The sequence below is a fragment of the Calypte anna genome, chromosome 8, assembly GCF_003957555.1.
Source record: "Calypte anna isolate BGI_N300 chromosome 8, bCalAnn1_v1.p, whole genome shotgun sequence".
In the NCBI taxonomy this organism is placed as follows: domain Eukaryota; kingdom Metazoa; phylum Chordata; class Aves; order Apodiformes; family Trochilidae; genus Calypte; species Calypte anna.
In genome coordinates this window covers 1,035,753-1,056,068 of record NC_044254.1, presented here as the reverse complement: position 1 = coordinate 1,056,068, position 20,316 = coordinate 1,035,753, and the positions used below count along the sequence as shown (strand labels likewise).

The 20,316-nt window shown below is 51.3% G+C and overlaps 1 protein-coding gene across 4 annotated transcripts in view; it reads right to left on the bottom strand.

The window, feature by feature from the left end:
* PBX1 (PBX homeobox 1) overlaps positions 1–20,316 on the bottom strand; it is a 120,089-nt gene that overhangs the window by 21,327 nt on the left and 78,446 nt on the right. For all 4 annotated transcript variants that reach the window (XM_030454960.1, XM_030454962.1, XM_030454961.1 and 1 more), the window contains exon 3: positions 727–971. In XM_030454960.1, the coding sequence (XP_030310820.1) occupies positions 727–971 (245 nt within the window). The remainder of the gene's footprint in view (positions 1–726; positions 972–20,316) is intronic.

Sequence of the window (20,316 nt, the reverse complement as noted above, 5' to 3'; positions counted from 1 at the left end):
CACCAGCAGAGACAGCATCAAACCAGAGACCTGAAACCCTGCCTGGCCCTGGCAGCAGAGCCTGTCCTGCACCAAGAAGGAGGGATTCTTTCTTGCTTGCACTCCATAAATCACAACCTCAGGGTAGAAACCACATTCATCACAAGGGCAAGCTGCCTGGTGGCAAAGAGAGAGCTGCAAAACATCTGGAAGCATTTGAAAGAAACTGGGTTTGAGCACTGGCCTGAGCAGTTCTTCATGCAATTGTCAGTGTTACCAATAGCTGCATTCATGACCCAAATAGTTTTTCAGAATAATCTTCCTCAAAAAAAAAAAAAAAAAAAAAAAAAAAAAAAGAGCCACTTTTTTGTTTCTTTTTTCTGGAAAAAGAGCTTTTCAAGCAGAAAAAACATTCAAGAAGGATTCTGCTTCAGTCCTTGCTTGGAAAACTGCCTGCACCGCAGCCAGCCCCTTGCAGAGGACTCTCCTGTCGTCAGGCCCTTTTTTTTTTTTTTTTTTGGCAGGATATGAAGAGGAGGAGCAGCAAACACAAATCAAAGGGGCACTCCATGCTGAGCCTCTTCTCCCAGCACACAAACCCAACCCTACACCAGACACGTTTTCACCCCAGCCCCAAGCACCGCTCGGCGCTCACCCTAACAACAGACGTCAGCAGCAGCGACCCGGGCTCTCCCGGCATCCCTGCTCCCACCATCCCACCATTCCCACCACGAAGGAGCCTGTTACCTGCTCGTACTTCTCCAGCTCCGTGTGGTAGATCTGTCGGATCTGGGAGAGCTTGGCTCTGTAGTCGGAATGCTCCACAGAGTTGTCCGAGCCGGCGCCTCCAGAAGCGGCGGCGGCAGCGGCGGCAGCAGCCGAGCCCCCTCCTTTTTCGGGGCCCGCTACCCCCTCAGCCAGGAGCATGTTGTCTAACCTCATCAGCTGGGGGTCCGTGGGCTCCTCTTCCTGGGCTCCCCGGATGCTCAGCACTGCAGGAGACACAAAAGGGAGAGGGGAAGGCTGAGTCGTGCCACGGGGCTTCCATCAGGTGAAGGGATGCTCATCCGAAAGGGGGGTTCATCCCAGGGGATCAGTCCTTATCAAACAGGGCTTGTCCTCCTTTCCCAAGGATACCCCAAAAGGCAGATGTGCTTCAAATGCTTGTCACCAGGGGCATTCCAACTCCCCATTCCCCTTCTGGCTTCCCTCCATCCTTCCCACAGGGAAGAAGTAGGGCAGAAAGAGCTCACTGCAGTGGTAACCCAGAAAACCCTGATTTGTGTTCAAGTACGCAGCAAAACGGGTAGCAACACCCCCCAAAATCCCAGTAAATGTACCCGTTCTTGCTGCCAGAAGTGACAGAGACCAGAAACCAATTCAAGCACAGGATGGGAAGTCAGGAATCCAGCCCACTTGAGGGTCGTCTCATGTCCCCCAAATGTCATTTATGGGCTGATCCTGTACTGCATGCGTTGCCCCAGCTGGCAGAGGAAGAAGGACAGAGGCCAGGGCTGACTGTGCCTCAGTTTCCCCATCTTTAAATACAGATAGAGAAGGCTTGTAAAGCCATGTTTTTAGTCACAAGCAAAAAAAAAAGACGCACAGAGAATGATTTATTCTTTGGAAAACAACTTTTTTTTTTTTTTTTTAGAATCTGGTCGTTTCAGTGAAGTCTAAACCATGGTAAGAAAAGGGGAGACAATAAATCAATCCTCCCAGAGTGACTTGCCAAGGAGAGAATTTTCCTCCCCTCTTTGTGCTCCCCGCCTCAATTATTGCTTCAAGTAAAAGTCATCCCTCTGCAAGGGCTTTCCTGGAAAAACCAGATGGGAGCATCCTGACTGCTCTACTCTGGCTTGGCCAAGGGGCACTTCTCACAGAAGAACAGGGGTGCCCTTCATGCCCTCTGTCTGCTCCCAGAAACATCACCCAAGACAAAGGTGTGTGCGTCTGCAAATTACACAAAATTAATCCTGAGTGATCAAAAAAGGCATTTCCTAAGAGAAAGGGACTGCATTTTCCCAGCTCATCTGCCACAGGAGCTCAAAGCACTTTGGAAACACAGCCACATCCCGGGCTGGGTAACGCGTGGGTGTTGATAAAGCTTGCACCCAAGATTAATTTGACACCCCCAACACCACCACATGAGCTCCTGGCTTTCCCTGTCGTTGGAAAAAAAATAAAAATAGTCCCAAATCAGTTTGCAGTAAGAAGTAAAACCAGAGCAGCTAAAATACCCCACAGAGTATGTTCACTCTGAAAGAAGTTAGAAATGGATATAGTTATTATCAGAGTAAAACTGAAGCAAAAGACCCTGCTGAGAGGTTTGGCCAACACTAAGAAGAGCTTTTTTCCAAAGCCTCCAGCTCTACTGAATTCATTATTTTCAGGACTTTAGCACTTATTGGCACTTTTGTGATTAAAACGTTTGCTCTAACAAACGTGGGGAGGTCAGGGGGAAAGAAAAAAATTCAAGAAATCCAGCAAGAATACATTTGCCAGTAAGATTAGGTAACAAAAAATAACTCTGTGCTAAGGAGGATCATTTCTATATGGAGGGATGAGGGCATGGTGCCAAAGCTGGAGCCGGGTGCCAGTTGCCAAGCCCCAAGGTAGCCAAAATCCTTCAAAAAGAGAAGAGGGAAGTGAGGAGATAACAGGCTGTGGGCGAGAGAGAAACTTGCTATGGAAAAGAAAAAATTATAACAAGTTCCCATTCTTCTGGTTAAAAAAAAAACAAAAAAATCACTACATTAAAGCACATCAAAAGCCCAAACACAAACAGAAAGCTACACAGTTAAAAAAAAAAAAAATAAAAATTAAACAACCCCAACAAATAAACGACTCAAAAGCAGAGCTGCCAAAAGAGGTGCATCTGAATTTCAAAAGGGAAATATTTTTAGATTAAAAATCTCAGGAATCATTGACCTGACAGGTAGGCACAAGTGATTAATTAGTTGATGCTTAGAAAGCTGCTTCCCGAGGAAAAGTCCTGGGTAACCCCTGAGCTCTGTCAGCCTGCCAAAGGCTGGGGGGTGCATCCCCAGCATCCCATGGATGGACTGGGGTCCCCACAGTCCCAGCTGGGGACCCAGCTGGGGACCACACAGAGATGGCCTGGGCTCGGCCACCTGCTCAGCAGAACACTGGGGAGTAAATAAATGGAAAGGGCAATGTGTCTGAGCAGAACTGATGCTGCCTATTTATCCCTGGAAGGCTGCGCTCAGCCGGGGAGAAGACAAAATGATTATTTAAAAGCTCCTTTTTTTTTTTTTTTTTTAATCTTCCTGGTGCTGTCTGCAGCTCCTGCCAGGATGCTGGGCTGCTCAGCAGCTCCAGCTCTCCAAAATTCTCCCCCTGATGGGATCCAGCTCCTCCGACTGGGGGGCTGGGGGTGAGTACCCGACCCACAGATGGGTCTGGGCAGCCCATCCCAAAAGGTCTCCCCTCTCAGCAGGCTGCTGGCTTTCCCACCCAACCACACTGAAATAAATTCAGCAGAATGAGCCCTGGCAGCCCAGCAGCAAGCTGGAGCTAAGGGGGCTCTGGGTCCAGTCCCACCCAAGCATCCTGGCATCCCCAGGACCTGCCATTTGCTGCTCCTGATTTAAGAGAAAAAGGAGGGGAGGGGGTGTGAGGGAAAAGAAGAACAAAAAGAAAGATAGCGACTGGCAGCCGGGGAAGAAGGAAAATTCATGCAAGACTTTCTGTCCTTGGCTGCTTTCCTGCTGGCTTGGAAGCCCCTGGAGCCGCTGCAAATGCCACTAGAGGGGGCTCGGCCCTTGCAAAGGTCCCCTGCTGCCTCAGAGTCCAAGTTTAAATATATATAAAGTGTATATATATATATATATATATATGCATTCATGCAAATATCCATATGGATGTATTTTAAAGAACAAAGCCAAGCCCTGTGCCTTGTCCCCTAAGTGCCCATGGAGGGGAAGTGAGGAGCTTGGCTTGAGGCCATGGCAGGGTCACCATCAGCCATGCCAGCAGCTGGGGACTGCCAAGCCACCACTCGGGTCATGGACACCAGCAGGGTCATGGAGAAGCCATTCCAGCAGCTGGGAAATGGCTCCCAGCTCACATGCTCACTCCTTCTCCCTCCTGAGCAGGGAATCACAGCCAAGGGATGCAGAGGACAAAGTCTGAGTCCTGGCCTGGCTCGGTGACTTGTCCTGGTGCAGGACACAGGGGAGCAGTGGCAGTACTGGGGCTGGAGAACCAGGCAAGGAGACAAAGCTGAAGGTGGCTCCCCAGCTCCTTGCTGCCCTGTGATTCAGGGATGCAGGCTGGAAACTACATCAAGTCATCAAAGCTTATGGATGCTCCAAGATGTTCCCTGCCATTCCTGGCATCTCCAAGGAGTGGAGTGCAAGCAGAACCACCAGCCCACAACATCAGATGGGCAGCCAGAACCACCCCCATCTGTGTCCCCAACCCATGGGACCTGTGCCTGATTTCCCTGTGTGATGGGGTGGCTGGGAAGCCAGGGAACAGAAAAACAGCCCTTGACACAGGGCTGGCACATGCCTGCAACATGAACTGCACCCTGGGGATGGTCTGGGGACGTGGAAATACCAAAAAAATCAGTGCAGGTGTCACCTGGTTCCTCACACCACCATCCCCTCCCTTATTCACTCTGTTTTCCTAGTAACTTTTTCACAAAGGGACCTGAGGAGCCAGATCAGGGCAGGGAGCTGAGCACACACCCACCTCTCTTCTCCACCAAGGCCACCCCAAAACACTTCAGCTTAGCAGCCCTTTCCTTTCCATCCCTTCCAGCAGCACAGGACAACACCACAAAGGCAATCAGTGGGGTCAGCTCCAGTTCCTGACACCAGGAGCTGGTCCTGGCAGCTGGACTGAAGTTCCAACAAACCCACCCCAAAAGGAATCTTGCTGCCCTCCTCCCACCCCAGCTGGGCTGCTTCTGCCTGGCTTTTCCTGGGGTTCTTTCTGCCCATTCCCCACTTGCTGAATTGCTTTTCCAAGGGGAAATTTTAAAGGAGAAGGAGATTTCAAGGAAATGATTGCAACTTATCGAAAATAATGTGCTACTTAGCACTGGAGACAAGCATCCTGGCAGGCAGAGCTGGGAAGCCGTGCCGGAGCAGATGGGAGTAATTAGGTTGTGATTTTCAGAAGGGTTTTCTTCCCCTGCCACCACTGTGCCTAAGATGTACTGGCAGGGGGGACAATCCACCCAACAAGAGAGTTGGAAAAGAGATGGACAATTCCTCTGCCACAGCTGCTGGGCTGTGTGCTGCCTTTCAGGGTAACCTTCCCATGAGGAAACCAGAGATGCCCAGAGCATCCCAGCTGGAGGAGCACTGCTGGCTGTCCTCACACACAGCCCCAAGTGAGCAGAGATGCCTCCTGCCCTCCCAAAGCACTCATCTGGAGTGTCCAAAACATGGACACATCACCCATGCACCTAACAAACAAGGTCTTGCCCAAATCCACTCCTGGATTGGTCTGGAGTGTTGTACAACAAGGGCAACGTTGCTCCTCCTTGGGAACCCCAAAACTTCTGCACAGAGCCACAGTCAGGCTTTGTAACACATGCTGAACATCAGGCCCCTTATTGCCTTTTGCCATTTAACCATCACCCACAATATTCAGCTGGAGACCCAGCTTCAGGAGCCACACGAGCTCACCAGTTTCCTTCTAACATCTTGTTACACCTCCAGCTCTAAAACAACAGCCAGCAAGCAGAGGGACAGATGCCCTGCCACCAAATGCCCCTGCTACCCAAGCTGGTAACTGAGCAGTTATTTTAAGCCCACCTCAGTACTCCCTGAAGATGATCAGCACTAAGCCTGGTGACAAGGCATTCCCATCTGCTCACGTTTGGGGACAATTCTGCAGTAAGAGGCTCAGGGCTGCTGCCTGCATCCCCCTCCTACTCACACCTGCACTCACAACCAGCTCAGGAGAGTTGGGGTTGGGTTCCTTGCCTGCCCCATGCTGGCACAGGATGCCCAGGGAAGCTGTGGCTGCCCCATCCCTGGCAGTGTCTCAGCCCAGGTTGGATGGGGCTTGGAGCACCCTGGGCTGTGGGAGGGGTCCCTGCCCATGCAGGAGGTTGGAACTGGATGAGCTTTAAGGTCCTTTCCAACCTTGTTCTATGATTCTATTCCATGATTCTATGATGGCACGGGTTTGATTTGCTCTTCCCAAGCTTCCTTCACGCAGAAAACCCACCAGATACCCTGCATCTACCTAAACTCCTGATTTTTTCCTACACAAGCATATTTGCAGCCTGCTTTCTTCTGCCACAACAAATCCCAGACACAAAGGAAAAAATCCAGTGGGTTGGATCTTCTCTTTAACCACAAAGTCACCTTCAAGAAGTGAAGGATGCTTCACCCCATCCATTCCTGGCTCTGCATGACAGACAGCAATGTAAATGTCTCCTCAGCAAAGCCCATGATGCCCACTTTAAAGAGCTATCAGCAATCTCAGTAACCAAGGTGGAGCACTTCAATGAGAAGTAATCACAGGGAGATGAGATTGAAGCCTGGCTGGATACATTCACCATGTTTACATAAAGCCACAACATTACAACAGCAACACTTACATCCCAGATAAAGGAAAACTGGAATTTCCAGCTACCCTGACACACACCCTCCCAGGAAACAGGACTTAAGGGAAGTCTGGGGTATTTTTTTTTTCCCTCTTACAATTGACATCAAAGTTCCCCTCCTCACACCAACCTTTCCAAAACTTACAACTAGATGAACAGATTTTGCTCAGATTTTCCAAACCAGGCTGCCACGAGATGAGGCATGGAAAATTTCAGTTGGCAAAATGGGTTTTTTTTTTTTTTTGCAGCTACTTATTTATTTATTTCCCAGAAAAAAAAAACAAACCAAAAAACAACCAACCAACCAAACAAAAAAACCCTGTGAAAGTCATTTCTGTCTCAAATTTTCACAGTCTAAAGCCATAAAACAAACCCAAAATCCCAGCAAGGAATACAGAGAGAGGCTTGTGCTCAATACACCAGGCAAAGCCAGCCTGGACCCTCACAACTGCACCTCCCAGCACAGAAGCCTCCATCAGGTCTGTTCTGAAACAATGCACTGAAACCAATTCTGTGAGACATTCTTTCAGAGGTGGAGCTGTGTTCTTTCAGGCTATAAAGCACATTAAATTGAGGTAAGGTACATCCTTTTACAGAGATGGGAACAAGTGACATCAGAGTAATGGTCCAGCCAGAAGCCAATTCCAGTCATGGCCAACAAGCCCTACAGGACCCTCAGGCAACACCCTGACCAACAGCAGGAGCATCAGATGGTTGGGCTCCAGCACCCTCCTACACACCACCACTTTTAGGATCTTGCATTCCAGCCCAAACTCAGCTCCATCAAAAACGTGTCCTGAACCAAAAGCGAAACCTTCTCCTCCCATTTTGTCTGTTTTCCCCTGGCCTCGTTTTTTAAAAATCCAAATTTCCATCAGTTTAGTCTTTCTGGGGTGGAAGCATCCAAATAATTTGCTCAATCCAACCCCTCCCCCTGAAAAAAGGCCTGAATTCCCTTCAAACTGTGATTTTGGGAGAGAGGAGAATTTATCAGATGCAGCTCTCCCTCACTTCAGGAGATGCAGCTTCAACGTGCCACAGAAGCTGCAGAAGAGATGCTCTCATTTCATAGTGCTGGCAAAGAGTCTGCACCACTTCTCTCCTAACCCCATCCCAAATGCCAAATGAGTTGCCATAGCAAGCAAGAATCTGGCAGCAAAATGCTCAAGAGATATGGAAAATTATCACTAACACATTGGGGTGGAAAAAAAAAAAAAAAAAAAAAAGATCATTCCCCACTCCCTGCCCCCAAAGCTGGAAAATTATCTAAAATAGCCATTTCCACAAAAGTGAGTCACAACGTAGCAGTGATTCCTGAGAACCAGATTCCCAAACAAGTGACACTCCCAGGGAAGCTGAATGAGCAGGGATGAGCTCCTCTTCCCAGTCCTTCCCTGCACCCTGCTCCTGCCCACCAGTTTAGCTCAGGGTTAGTAACTGGGCAGGGTATGGAAAACCTTTGGATCCCTTCTCTGCACGCCCAGTTGTGGCCAAACAAAGAATGGCAGCTCAGATTTAAATGTTTTGCATTTTTCTCTTGACAGTCTTGATGCCACAAGCTGGGTCTACTCATGGATGCTTCACTGCAGGCTGGAGCTCAACTTCCATTCCCTTTCATATCTGCAGTTTGAGGGCAGGTAGCACTCAGATCCTCTTGCCCCACCAGCAGATGGCTGAGCAGAGGCAGCTCAGCTGCAGAAAGCAGGCTGGAAAAGTGCATTTGGGATTTTTTCCAACCCTCGATCATGCCATGGGGCAAAAAGAATCAGATTTTTGCTACTGCAACAAGAAGAACCCCAGGTTAACCCCAGGGCTCTCTGCCTTGGTCCCTCTAAGGGCAGCACATGCTGTACCAGGACCTCACCTTCTGCTGGACTTCGGGTGACGAGACCAGAGTCCCTTCTGTGCCAGAAAGACAATAAATTGTCACTGAAGGACAGAGCAAGACATCCTCTCCACCCCAGGAGATGAGATGGCTCAGACCTGGTGTTCCTCATGCCTGGGGCCACGTCCCAGCTCAGACCACAGAGTGGTCACAGGGTCCCTAAGCCCTGCAGGAAACAATCAGCAAACAAAAGATGGGATTGCTCCCAGGACAGGTCCAGCCATAAACCTCCCCATCTCTGAACAGCAGTCGGGCTGGGATCTGCCTCCTGCTCCTGGGCCCTGCTTTGCATATGAATTCTCCTTGCTGAAAAGAAAACGGGGTCCTTTGAATGAGCTGAATCTGCTAATGAGAAGCCGGGGCCTCCAGAGCCCCTCTGAGGACAAGGGTCCCATTCTGACCGCCCCAGGTCAAGCCCTGAAATCTGAGAACAAAGCAAAAGAGGTGGGGTTTTTTTTTATTCCCCCAGAAGGAAGCTGCCTCTCCATCCTGCTCCCCTCTCGGGAAGGTCATTCCTCTGGCCATGCTGAGCCTGTGAACGGCTGCTCCAAGCACAAAGCAGCCAGGGCAAGGGAGCCAGAGGTGAAAAGCCCCAGCCCAAGCTGAAAAGCTGCATTTTAGATGACTTGGTCCTGCCACCCTTCAGAAAAGATGACCCGTGACACTGGCTTGGAGCTCCTAAGATGGTCACGTCCCACTCCAATGGGTTTGCTAAATAATTTGAAGGTGCCACTGCCTGCCACAAGGCTGGGACCAGTGTCACTCTGTCACCAGGTCAATGGCAATATAGATTTCCTAAAGCTCTGGGTCTCAGAGCCAAGTCAGCCCAGGAAATACACTGGATTTCCCCTCCTTTTCTCACCAATCTGTCAGTGCAGACCTGTGACAGAGGGACAGAGCTGTAGCAGTCTCCCAGTGCAGAGCACCCTTGGGCCATGTCCTCTCCTTCCACTGCCAAGGGACCTCCCTACCTCCTGGTTCCTGGAATGCCCTCTGGCCAGAACCACATTTCCTTTTCCAGCAGTGACCTTCTGGTCCAAGGCAAGAGCTCAGCACAGTCCTTGTCACTCCTTTGAAATGGAAGCCAACCTCATTCCTTGCTGCTTGGAAGAAGGTGGCTGCAGAACAGTACAGAATTTTTTTTTCTTTTTGGAACATGCTGACAAGAGGGAGGCAAAACAAAAGGAAGAAGAAACTATAAAGCATTGGTGATTGTCTGAGATCAGTCATGGACCAGGATCTCTGCCTCACGCAGGATGGACACTGCTCTTCCCAGGAAGACAGGAGTCTTCCAGATGCATTAAAAGCCATCCCTCCCCTGTCCACCTCTCCCCCAGCCATGGTCCCAGGTGACTGAAAGCCTTCTCCACAAAAAACTTGAACCAAAAGTAAGTTATATGCCACTGAGGACAGGTCAAATCCAAAGCACAAGAAGCAACCATGACCATAAAGTTTCAGAAGCAAGCTCCAGAAATCCCACCCCATGCAGATGTAGCCACAGTTTGGATGCAACAGATCAACCACTGGACAACTTCAGGCACCCACCATCAGTGGTCATGTGTCCTGGGACAGTATCAGACCCCTTCACAGTGTTAGAGATGTCACCTGGATGACAGGACCAGAGTCTCCCTCAATCCAACACTCATCTCACCCCATGTGTTTTTGAAGTGCCACTCTGCAGGTCTGAATGTTCCTCTGACTCCTTGCAGACTTGCCTTTCACACAAGGTCTTGCTTTCTATGCTACACAAAGATCACACCAGTCCACCTGAACTTTTCCATTTGGAAAAGACAAGAGTCCACCACTCTTCCATTTGCTTGGTTTCCAAGCTTGTCCCACCCACAGCACCACAAAGAGGTCAAGTCTGCCCAAGCCTAGACAGTCCATCAAGCTAAGACACACCATCTGGAACCCAACTTTGCTGGGATTCAACCATCCAGGACTAATAAAGAAGCACATTTTGGGTCAGTTCCTCACACCACTGTGCTGACCTCCTGAGTCCAGCATCAAACCTGCTCCTCAGGCACACCAGACAAAGCCCAGATCTCTGAAAGGAAACAGCCGGTTGGCAGTGTTTTAAGGCCAGAAAACAGTTCTGAATGTTCAGTTCCTTCTTTAAATAGAGGCCCCTTCTGTAAACGATCTGTTTGGACAGGAGGGAGAGTGCTGCAAGAGTCCAGGCGCTCGTGAAATAGGATCAGCTGCCTCAGCTCCCCCTCCATCCAAAACACATCAGGAGGAGGAAGAAACCCCAAAGAGGCAAAGCAGGTTTGGAGGAGAGAGAGCCCCTACACCTCCGAGCTCCTGGAAGGGTCTGAGACACCAGAGAAAACAGGGGAAAATAAGTCAAAAAGATCAATTAGTGGCATTTCTGTTTTTTGCAGAGTCTGTGCGTGTTTAATTATCTTCCCATGCAAGAGAACCTTGATGCAGATATCAGTGCTGAGGGGAAGTGGTGTCAGGGGAGCTGGATCTGCCTTGTGCCCACCACAACCCTGTCTGGGGCTTTCACCACCAAGCCCACTCATCCACACAGCTCAGCAGCACCCTACGGGAAGGGGGGGCTGAGTCCCAGCCCTGTCGTGCACTGGACAGACAGACAGACACAGCCACCCCCTGCCCCTGTGAGAGAGGCCCCTTGCCATAAACAGAGATTTAAAAGGGAGAAGGGAAAAAAAAGAAAAGAAAAGAAAAAAAAACCCTTGCCGACTCCGGCTGTGTCCCAGATCAAAGATCATCTCCAGCGAGGCCATCTGGTCCTTGTAAATGTAGAACCAAATTGAAAGCCCTGCCCTCACCTCCTCTGACTCCCTCAGCAACATAGCTTTTACCAGCCAGGGATGGGGAAGGAGCTGGCAAAAGGCATCTGTATGTAATACAGGGCCCCCGTGCAGCTGGGCTATAGGTTTGCAGCCCCCTCCCTTTTTGTTCATCACGGGGTAAATGTTTTCTCTGGATCTCTGGGGGCCCTGGTATTCCCAGGGAAGATGGGGATGGAGAAGGGTTGCTCTGCATCCCCACTGCTCCTCCCCAGCTGAGGACCAGGTTGTTGTCCCTGTGCTGGTGTACCAAGGGACTGACAGGGAGAGGAAGGTGTCCCCACGATGGCAGCAGTGTCCCCAACATCCCAGAAGCCACACGCAGCACCTTCCTTCCCCGGGTCTCTCCTACCACCGCTCCCCATCCAGGATGCAAAAGAGGATGAAGAGGGAGCATCAAAACAGAGAGAGAGAGGAGGGCTGAGACTGAGCACCTTCAAAAAGGAGATGCAACACATCTGAGGCAGTAAGGGGTTGGGGAAACCTCCTCCCCTGACAACACAAATACCCCAGGCTTGACTTGAAAGGCAAGCGGGATGGGCTGGCTGGAGGAGAAAGCCACACAAGAGACGTTGCAGGCAGAGAGAAGGCAGCTTGAGGAATTCCTACCCATCAAGCTTTATTGTGTTATTCCAACTAAGCAGAGACAAAAAGACAAATCTCAGCTCCCTACTTTCATTTATAATTGAACCCAGTCCAGAAGGATGGAGCAAGTACCATCTGTAATGCAGAGTGCATTAGCAGCCGGCAGAATGAAATATTCAAATTACTGTAGGCTACCTCGCATTTTAATGACAGGGTTACAAAAACCTGACTTGTAAGTGGAGATTGGACTGGAAGAACAGAAAGTTTGTTTTTCCAGCGCACGAATTAACCTAACAAAATGTTACTTTCGGGGGGGGAAAGAAAAAAAAAAAGCATTTGCATAGGTAATTCTGCAACATATCCCAACAGGCTCATGGGGGAAAAAAAAAGAAGTATTATTCCATTTAGCTATCCTAATTGATATATTGTCCAGGGAGATGAAAAATCTTGGGGGGAAAAAAAAAATTAAAAAAAAGGCAAGGCTTTTTCCTTTTGGCTGAAGACACCCACCAGAACTGGGTATGCAGGAACCCCACCAGCAGGTACAGGGATGTGTGGCCACGTGTAGGTGCACCCAGGGGGTGTGTGCCAGTGCAATCCTTACAGGAGCTGTAGCCTTTCACTGCTGTGTCCCATTTGAATATGCAAATGAGCCCCTGATTTCCAGGAGTGTGCCTGGGCATGGATCCCCTGGTTTTGGTATCGTTAATCAGGGCTGCCAAAAAGGCTGACAGGGTAAGCGGCTGTAGCCCCCAGCAGTAGTCAAGATGGAGTGACAGGCTCCATTTAAGATGTCACAGCATATAATAAAGTGTAAAACTATACTTAAAATAAACGAGATAGAAACAATAAACTCGGCTCTGGGCTTGAACTTTCTGGGAGAGGGGCAGGGAGATGCCAAGAGGCACCTGTGGAGGGTGGACATGGGGCTGCTGGAGAGGATGGACCCCCCAAACCCTATCAGGCAGCTGGGAGTGAGGAGGGCTGACCTCCTGCACCCTCTGAGGGACCAAAATTCTCAGCAAACCTATGGTAACAACTCATCTGCATGTGGGACATCTCTGGACCTTCCAGAGGTGGCTGTGGAGGAGGAAGATGAGGAGCCATAACTGGGAGCTGGCAGGGACCATGGGGACACTGAGGCCCCAGTGGGCATGGTGATCAGGGGAAGAGCCCACCAAAGGGTTGAGGTTTGCTTCCAGCAGCTCAGCAGAGAGGAAGAGATTTACCCACTGCAGGTGTCACCTTCCAGGAGCTTGGACAAACCAGTCACAGAATCATCCTGGTTGGAAAGGAGCTCTGAGAGCATCAAGTCCAACCCTTGATCCACTCCTCCCGTGGTTCCCAGCCCATGGCACTCAGTGCCACATCCAGGCTCTTCTTAAAAACCTCCAGGGATGGAGAATCCACCCCCTCCCTGGGCAGCCCATCCCAATGTCTGAGCACCCTCTCTGCAAAGAATTTTTTCTTAGTCCCAGTCTGAATCATGCTTTCCTGCTGGGCACCCAGGGACCATCCCTGGCTGGTCACATTCCCAGGATGTATCTTCCCTTCCATTCCTGTGCAGTAGTGCTGGGGTGGGATGGAGAGAGAGCTGTGTCTTCAGCATCTCCAGCCTGGGCTTGGCCACATGCCCCAGGACCAGGAGCCACAGCAGATGCTGAAGCCCTTCCCTTGCAGAATGAAGATCAGGATCAGGCCTATGCAGGGAGGGACCTCAAGCCCCAAAATCCCAAATTGTTCCCCAAACCACCCCTCCACACCCCAAAAACTCCCGACAGCAGCTCTCCATGCTGACACAAACCAGTCACTCTCTCTCCTGCTAAGCAGTTAAATTAGAGAGTATTCAATTAATAACAGCTGAATATTCTGTCACATTTAGGAAGATGTATGGTAAGACAAGCGAGTTGTGATGTCTGTGACAGAAATGATAAAAGTTCTCCCAACACAGCCTGGCAGATACTTGGCTGGAGGAACCGCTTGCTCTCATGGACTCCAACGTCAGCACAGACACCAGGCCCAGCACTGCCTTCAAAGGAGAGACACTCCAAATTGCACAGGGAAACCTTTGCCAAAATCATTTGCAGGCAGCTCCCTCCTACCCTCCTTCTGGGATCCATCTGAGGCTGCAGGGACAAGACACAGGAGAAGACCTTGCCCAGGAGAGCTCTGAGACAGTGCCCGCCAGCCACCACACGGCAAGCAGCACCCAGCAGAACCCCCCACGTCACTTCAAATGCCATCCTGTGACACTCCCCATCCCACACACACCTCAGGCTGCCTCAGTTTATCCTCCTGCATAAAGGACAGAGATTAGAAACCAAGAAACCCACCCTGGGGGGGACCAGGGCAGTGCTGGTGTGACACCACCACCACCACGGGCCAAGCATCCTCCCTCCAGCAAGCTGCTCCCCACCTGGTTCAGGGATGTGGTGTGGCCAGGGGACACACGGCAGTGGTACCCTCGAGGCCACCTCCTCTTCTTCACGGGGGGGTTTGTTTTTCACTGGTGTTGTTTGCGAACACAGTTTTGTTGCTAAGGAACTACCTTGGTATTGCTCAGAGAGCAAAGACAAAGCAACCGTCAAAATAACACCGTATTTTGACAGTAACCAGATCCTAACCATAAATGATCCATTCTCCCTGCTCTCCTGCACGCTCATTAAGCTGCTCTGAACACCACACTCCTGCAGAGAAACCCACAGCCCACATCTACACACACATGGCACGTGTGGGCCACCAGGGACCAGTGTCCTGTGTGCTGGGGGCTCCCTTGCATCCGTTCATCCCCCAGGCAAAAGCTGAAGGGATCAGACCTGGGAAGAGAAGAGGGCTCCCCAGAGAGGCCCCACAACTCCCTTCAAGGCAGGAAGGTAGCACACGGTCTTTTAAGCAAGAGATACATGAGGAGTAACTGGCAGAAGGTAAGACTACTCCTGCCCATGTCCATAGCTCTATGTGCCAGCCCTGGTTTGGGGAGAAATGTAATTATCTGTTGGCTTAGGGCTTGTTGGGTGGGGAGATGTTTGTCATGGGAGGAGGGTTAAGTCTCAGGGGAGAAAAAGTGGATTTAAAAAAATAAAAGCCATTCTCTGCTCAGTTTCCAAAGCACTCCGTGCCTCCTGCTGCTGTCAGGATGGGGTAACCCTGCTGCAGAGGAAAGATCACCCTGACAGAGGTGTGTGCCTAAGCCAAGTCCCCAGGATGCTGAAAACCAGACTCATCTCTGAGGGCACGAGGACATCTCCACCAAACACCTCTGGCCATTCTTTGCTGGTCCCACTGCAACTGGGAGGACCTGGATGAGCCCCAGAAAGGATGTGAAAAGCAATTCATCTGCCCACCTAAAAAAAAGGTGAGAAAGTGGGAAAAGGCACCTCCAGGGCAGGAGGTGGGAGGCAGGACAGCAAACACGTCCTGGCCATCCTTGGCCACAACCCACCCACAGCAATCACTGGCTCAAGAGCTGCCTGAGAGCACAGCCCCACTGCCAGAGAGGGACAGAATCATAGACCAGAATCATGGAGTAATCTGGGTTGGAAGGGACCACCAAAGGCCATGCTGTCCTGCAGTAGGCAGGGACATCCTCACCAGGTCACTGCTCAGAGCCCAGATGGGTTTTACAGCAACATCTGCAAGGAGGGACCCAGGAGGCTTGGGAGGGCAGCACCCTGCCTTGGGTGCAAATAAGGGAAAAAACTGAAGGCATGGGAAGCAATCCCACAGCATCTGGGTTGTTTGACTCTCTCCCTGGGCCAGCTGGAGCATGGCTCGGGCTGGTCCCTCACTCAATCTTCTGCATGTACCCAAACCCCCAGCCACTGACCACCTCCCAGGGAGCAGCAGTTTGCCATCTGAGCTTTCCCTGCCAGACCCCAGGCTCCACCCCACAGCAGGAGAAAAAGCGAAGGGTGAGAAGAGCTCTGTCGAAACCCAACACCCCCCCAACCACACTTCAACCACGGCAGAACAAAGCCCTTGGAAATCTCTTCTCCCCTTGGGTCCCCCTGACCCACATGAAAGCAGAATTTTTCTGGACTTGTTACACAAGCTGCTCGGAGCCTCCTAGCAGAAGACAAGCTGCAAAGCAGACATCAAAGGGCTTTCAACTCTTAAATAAATGGAGAGCTAAGGCAGCATGGTCCATGGGAGACCTTGGCTGCCTGGGGTTGGACACTGGGGGTTCCAGGGTGAGGAAAGGCAGGGCAAGTTGGGTGGGGGCACCTAGGTTATATTTGTATGGCACATTGCCAGAAGGCACGGGCAGTAATGGGGTGCTTGGTCCTTGTGGGGTCACAGCAAAGCCTTCCCAGGCTTTCATCCAAAGGAAGGAGCAACTTTGGAGCCTGTGCAGGCTGGGGTGGGCAAGCAGTGGGACACTGGTGGTCAAGGTTGTAAAAAGGATGGGCAAGGAGACGCTGAGTCACGCCAGGCAGTGGCAGCCACCATCACAGCTTGGCCAAGCACCAGCTGCAGCTGTCTCATGCCTCAGTTTCCCCAGAGCTGAATGCACCTGTTGCATCTGGAGCTTCTGAGACTGTATTTTCCAGACAGGTCCTTCACCCTTAAAGTGCAACCTTCTAGAGGAAGCCTTGGGCCTGCTTGGGCTGAGTCCCAGCCTGCACCTGTAGCTCCTGATGGACAAGAAACCAATGCTTTGCTGCTTATGGGAGAGATGTTTTTGCTGTCCTCTCCAGAAAAGGGACAGTAGCCCCAAACCACCAGCACCCCAAGACCATCTATCTCCATCCCTGGCCCAGAAAGCAGCAGACTCTCCTGGCTTTCAGTAAGACACCCTGATGTTCAGGGCACTACTTCCATTGGGAAGGACTGGGAAAGATGAAGCCATCCTGCCAGCTCCTCTGGCCCTCACCTGTCCTCCCCTCTGGGGTTTATAGGCCCTTTCCACACAGCCAGTACATGTTCTGCAGAACAACCAACCCATCTCTGCTGAGCACAGAGGTGCTCCCAAAACAGCAAGGCATGAGCAGAGATCCTGTGGTCCTTCCATGGGCAGCAATCCTGCAGGAGTGCTGCCAGGAGGCATTTCCACTGTGCTCTGGAAAAGGACACGGGCATGGGAATCCACATGGGATGCTCCAACATTCAGGAAGATCAGTGCACACAAACCTCACATGAGGGATGCCAACTTTGCTCCTAGAACCCAGTCTGGTCCAGCTCCCAGTATCCCCACTTCTATCCCAGCCTTGGCTCCAGGGCTGTGGGGTCAAGGAGAAGGGGTGAGCAGCATTCCTCTCTGCTCCCAGGGAGGAGAAGAGAGATGAAAGGAAGGATGAGGGTGGGATGGCCAAGCACGGGATGTGAGGGGAAGGTGTCAATTAAAGCAATGAGGCCCTCCACATCCCTGTGCCTGACAGCAGAGCTGAGCAGAGCTGACAGCTGGAGCACTGGCTGCCTTCCCCTGATCCCTACCGGAGTGCACTCCCTGCCCAGCACCCCCGGCTCCAGACCAGCAAGGCCAGGACACAGGGACACCGTGTGGGGTGGTGTCCCTTCCCCTACCCCCAGAGACCCTCCTGATAACAGGAATTATCAGGATTAGGGGCTCCAGCAGCCTGGAGGAGGATGGCAGCGAAGGGGTTGTGGCCGGGTGGGAAGGCAGAGGAGAGGCACGGGATGGGGATGAAATAACCACTGAAATAACTAATGAGTGCTGCCAGGTCTCAGCTCCCAGGCTGTTGGCACCAGCTGGGTGCTGGGACACTGGGAAGGTGTCAATCCAGCAGCCACTGGCTGGCAAGCCACCTCCTGGGCAGCCAGGCTGAGTATTTGCTCTCCCTGGGGAACTGCATCCCGGGAGGAGCCCCTGCTTCACCCCCTGCCTGCCCTCCCCGCAGGCTCAATCCGATTAGTGCTGATACACATCTCCTCCCGGGCTCCCAAACACTGCTCTTCCCAGCTGAAGGATTCGCAGGGACACGGCAAACTTGTCCTGATTGCGGCGTTAATGGCCGTGTGGCCCGTGTCATCACCGAGATGGCCCGAGGGGGAGAGCTGATGGGTCTCTGAAGTCATCAGGACTACCCCACCTCATCTTCCTCCCCTTATTAAAACCATTCATCCTGGGAGCTAAATGAATATGTTTCATCTTCAAATGCTGAGACACAACAGCAAGCAGGCAGAGATCTAATAGAACAATACCCATCTAATCACGCCGATTTTTCTCTCCCCATCCTGCCTGCAGATTGCTCACACGGCCAGGAGACAGAGCCAGGGCTGCAGGCAAGGGGTGAGGAAGGGGCATGGGATGCTCCTGGCTTTCTGCCCCTGCCCCCACACCCTCTGCAGCTTTGGAAGAAGCCCCAGGACTTTTAAAACCAATAAACCTGATAGATACTGAGCCTAACAAGTCTAAGGGAAGCAGGGCAGGCCCTCTGCCACCAGCAGAGCCCTGCATCCCATGGGAATATCACACATTGTACAGCATCCATGAATCCTTTTGGTGCTCCTGCCCACCCCAGGTTTACCCCTTCCCTTGGGCACAGGGTTGATGCTGCCCTTGTTTGCTAAACCATCTTTCCACACATGTGGTGCTGGGGGAAACCTAACAATTTTGTGCCTCTTGCTTCTCAAGGGTCTCCAGCAAGGGACCCGTGCCTGGGGACAGGGTGGGGGAGGACAGGATGAGTGGGTGTGTTGAGAAGGGCTGGGGAAGGTGGATCATCCATTGCATCCTTCAAAAGCCTGCTGGAGACACTGGTGATTCCCCTTCCTAACCAGGGTTTGCACAGCAAATCCCCACTCCATCTAATTATTAACAATAATAACTGGTGGCTGGCTCACTGGATGCCATCTGGAGCCCCACCACACGTGCCCACCGTCCCGGGGAGGGCTGGAAAGGGGGTGACCCTGTGGGGTGAGGGCAGGGGTTGGGGTCAGCTGGGCAGTGGGTACCAGCTCAGGATCACCCCGAGGACCCTGCGAGCCCACCCAGGCTGCTGTGCTTGTGTTTGCTGCTGTGGCAGGCTTCATAAGGCTCCGCTCTTTGACTGGCGTTGAGTTTATGTGAAAGTAATTAACAGTAATTAATCCTTAATTACAGTAATTAGCCAAGTCGCAGTAAATTAAACCACATCTGGAGCAGATGAGGGTTTCTGAACGGGAGGCTAGTGGAGGCGACAATCAGAAAGATGCTGAATTCATCTGACAGCATCTGATTAAGGCTACCTGTTGCAAGCAGCTCATTTGCATCATGTTTTTGTTTGCACTTGGCAGTAACCCTTTCAGCCAGGTTCCCTGACCCCACCTTTGCTCCCCCTGCCCTCCTCCATCTCCCCATCTGCCCCCACAAGAGCTCCGTGGAGCTGCGAGCAGGAGGCAGCAGCTCCAACCCAAGAGCCAAGGGTCTCCAGGCCATCCCCAGCCTATCCCAGCCTGGTGGGGATGAGCCAGCACAGGGCCATGGATTTGCCGGGCTCCCTCTCATCCTCTGGACAGCAGGAGCTGCTCAGAGGGTGGTGTATATATATATAAAAAAACCAAATAAAAAACCACCCACAGCACCAGCAGGCACCAGGCAGGGGATGACTGAGCAGGATGGAGTGGTGGAGGCAGCCAGCTTCACTCTTTGGCTACCCCACATCCCGCCTCCTAACAGCTACAACAATAATAATAATAATAATAATAATAAAAGATCTGGACTCCAAAGGGGAGCACATTAGCAGAAAGGGGCAGGTTATGATTAATACCATTCAGCATTTACTCAGCGCTGTGCAACCTCGGAGGTCTTTGCTGATGTTTAGCCACACTCACAGGGAGGGGGAAATCCTTCCCTTTCTCCCTACAATGGAGAAACCACAAGACTGAGAGGTGAAACAGGGTAGGAGAGGCTCAGCCCTGGCTTGTCAGGTTTGACTGCTGGAAGAGCCAGCTCAGGGAGCAAACTGCACCACCCTGACTCAGTTTCATGGCTTCATCCCAGGGGGCCAGGCTGCACAGTTGGCTTTGAGCTATTAGAAAAGTACTGAGAAAGATTTACACAGATACCTGAGGCTCAAACTGCCCCACTCACCAGCACCCCAAACCCTGGGACAAGGAATTGCCATGGAGATGCCAGTGGGATTTCAAGAGCAGAACTGCAACCATGATGGTCCAAAAGCAACAGCCCCGTTTCAGTAGGCATTGTGAAAGCTTCAGGGATTAATTGCATGCAATTAATGCACAGGAAGGTCCTGTGCATCTTGCCTTATCATCATACAGTAAGAGGGGATCAGTTTGGTGTCTGCATGTGCCCACCAAGGTGGGAATGGATTTTGCAACTTAAAAGAGTGAGGAGAGGTCCTGATTCACACCCCGAAAACGAATTTACATTGTCCTTTTCAGTGCAATTTTGCCTTCAATCAATAGTTTTCTAAATAGATATTCCATCAGCTTTGTACTTGAGATCCTTCACAGCTATGGCATTTACAGCAAATCACATTATCTTGCTGCAGCCA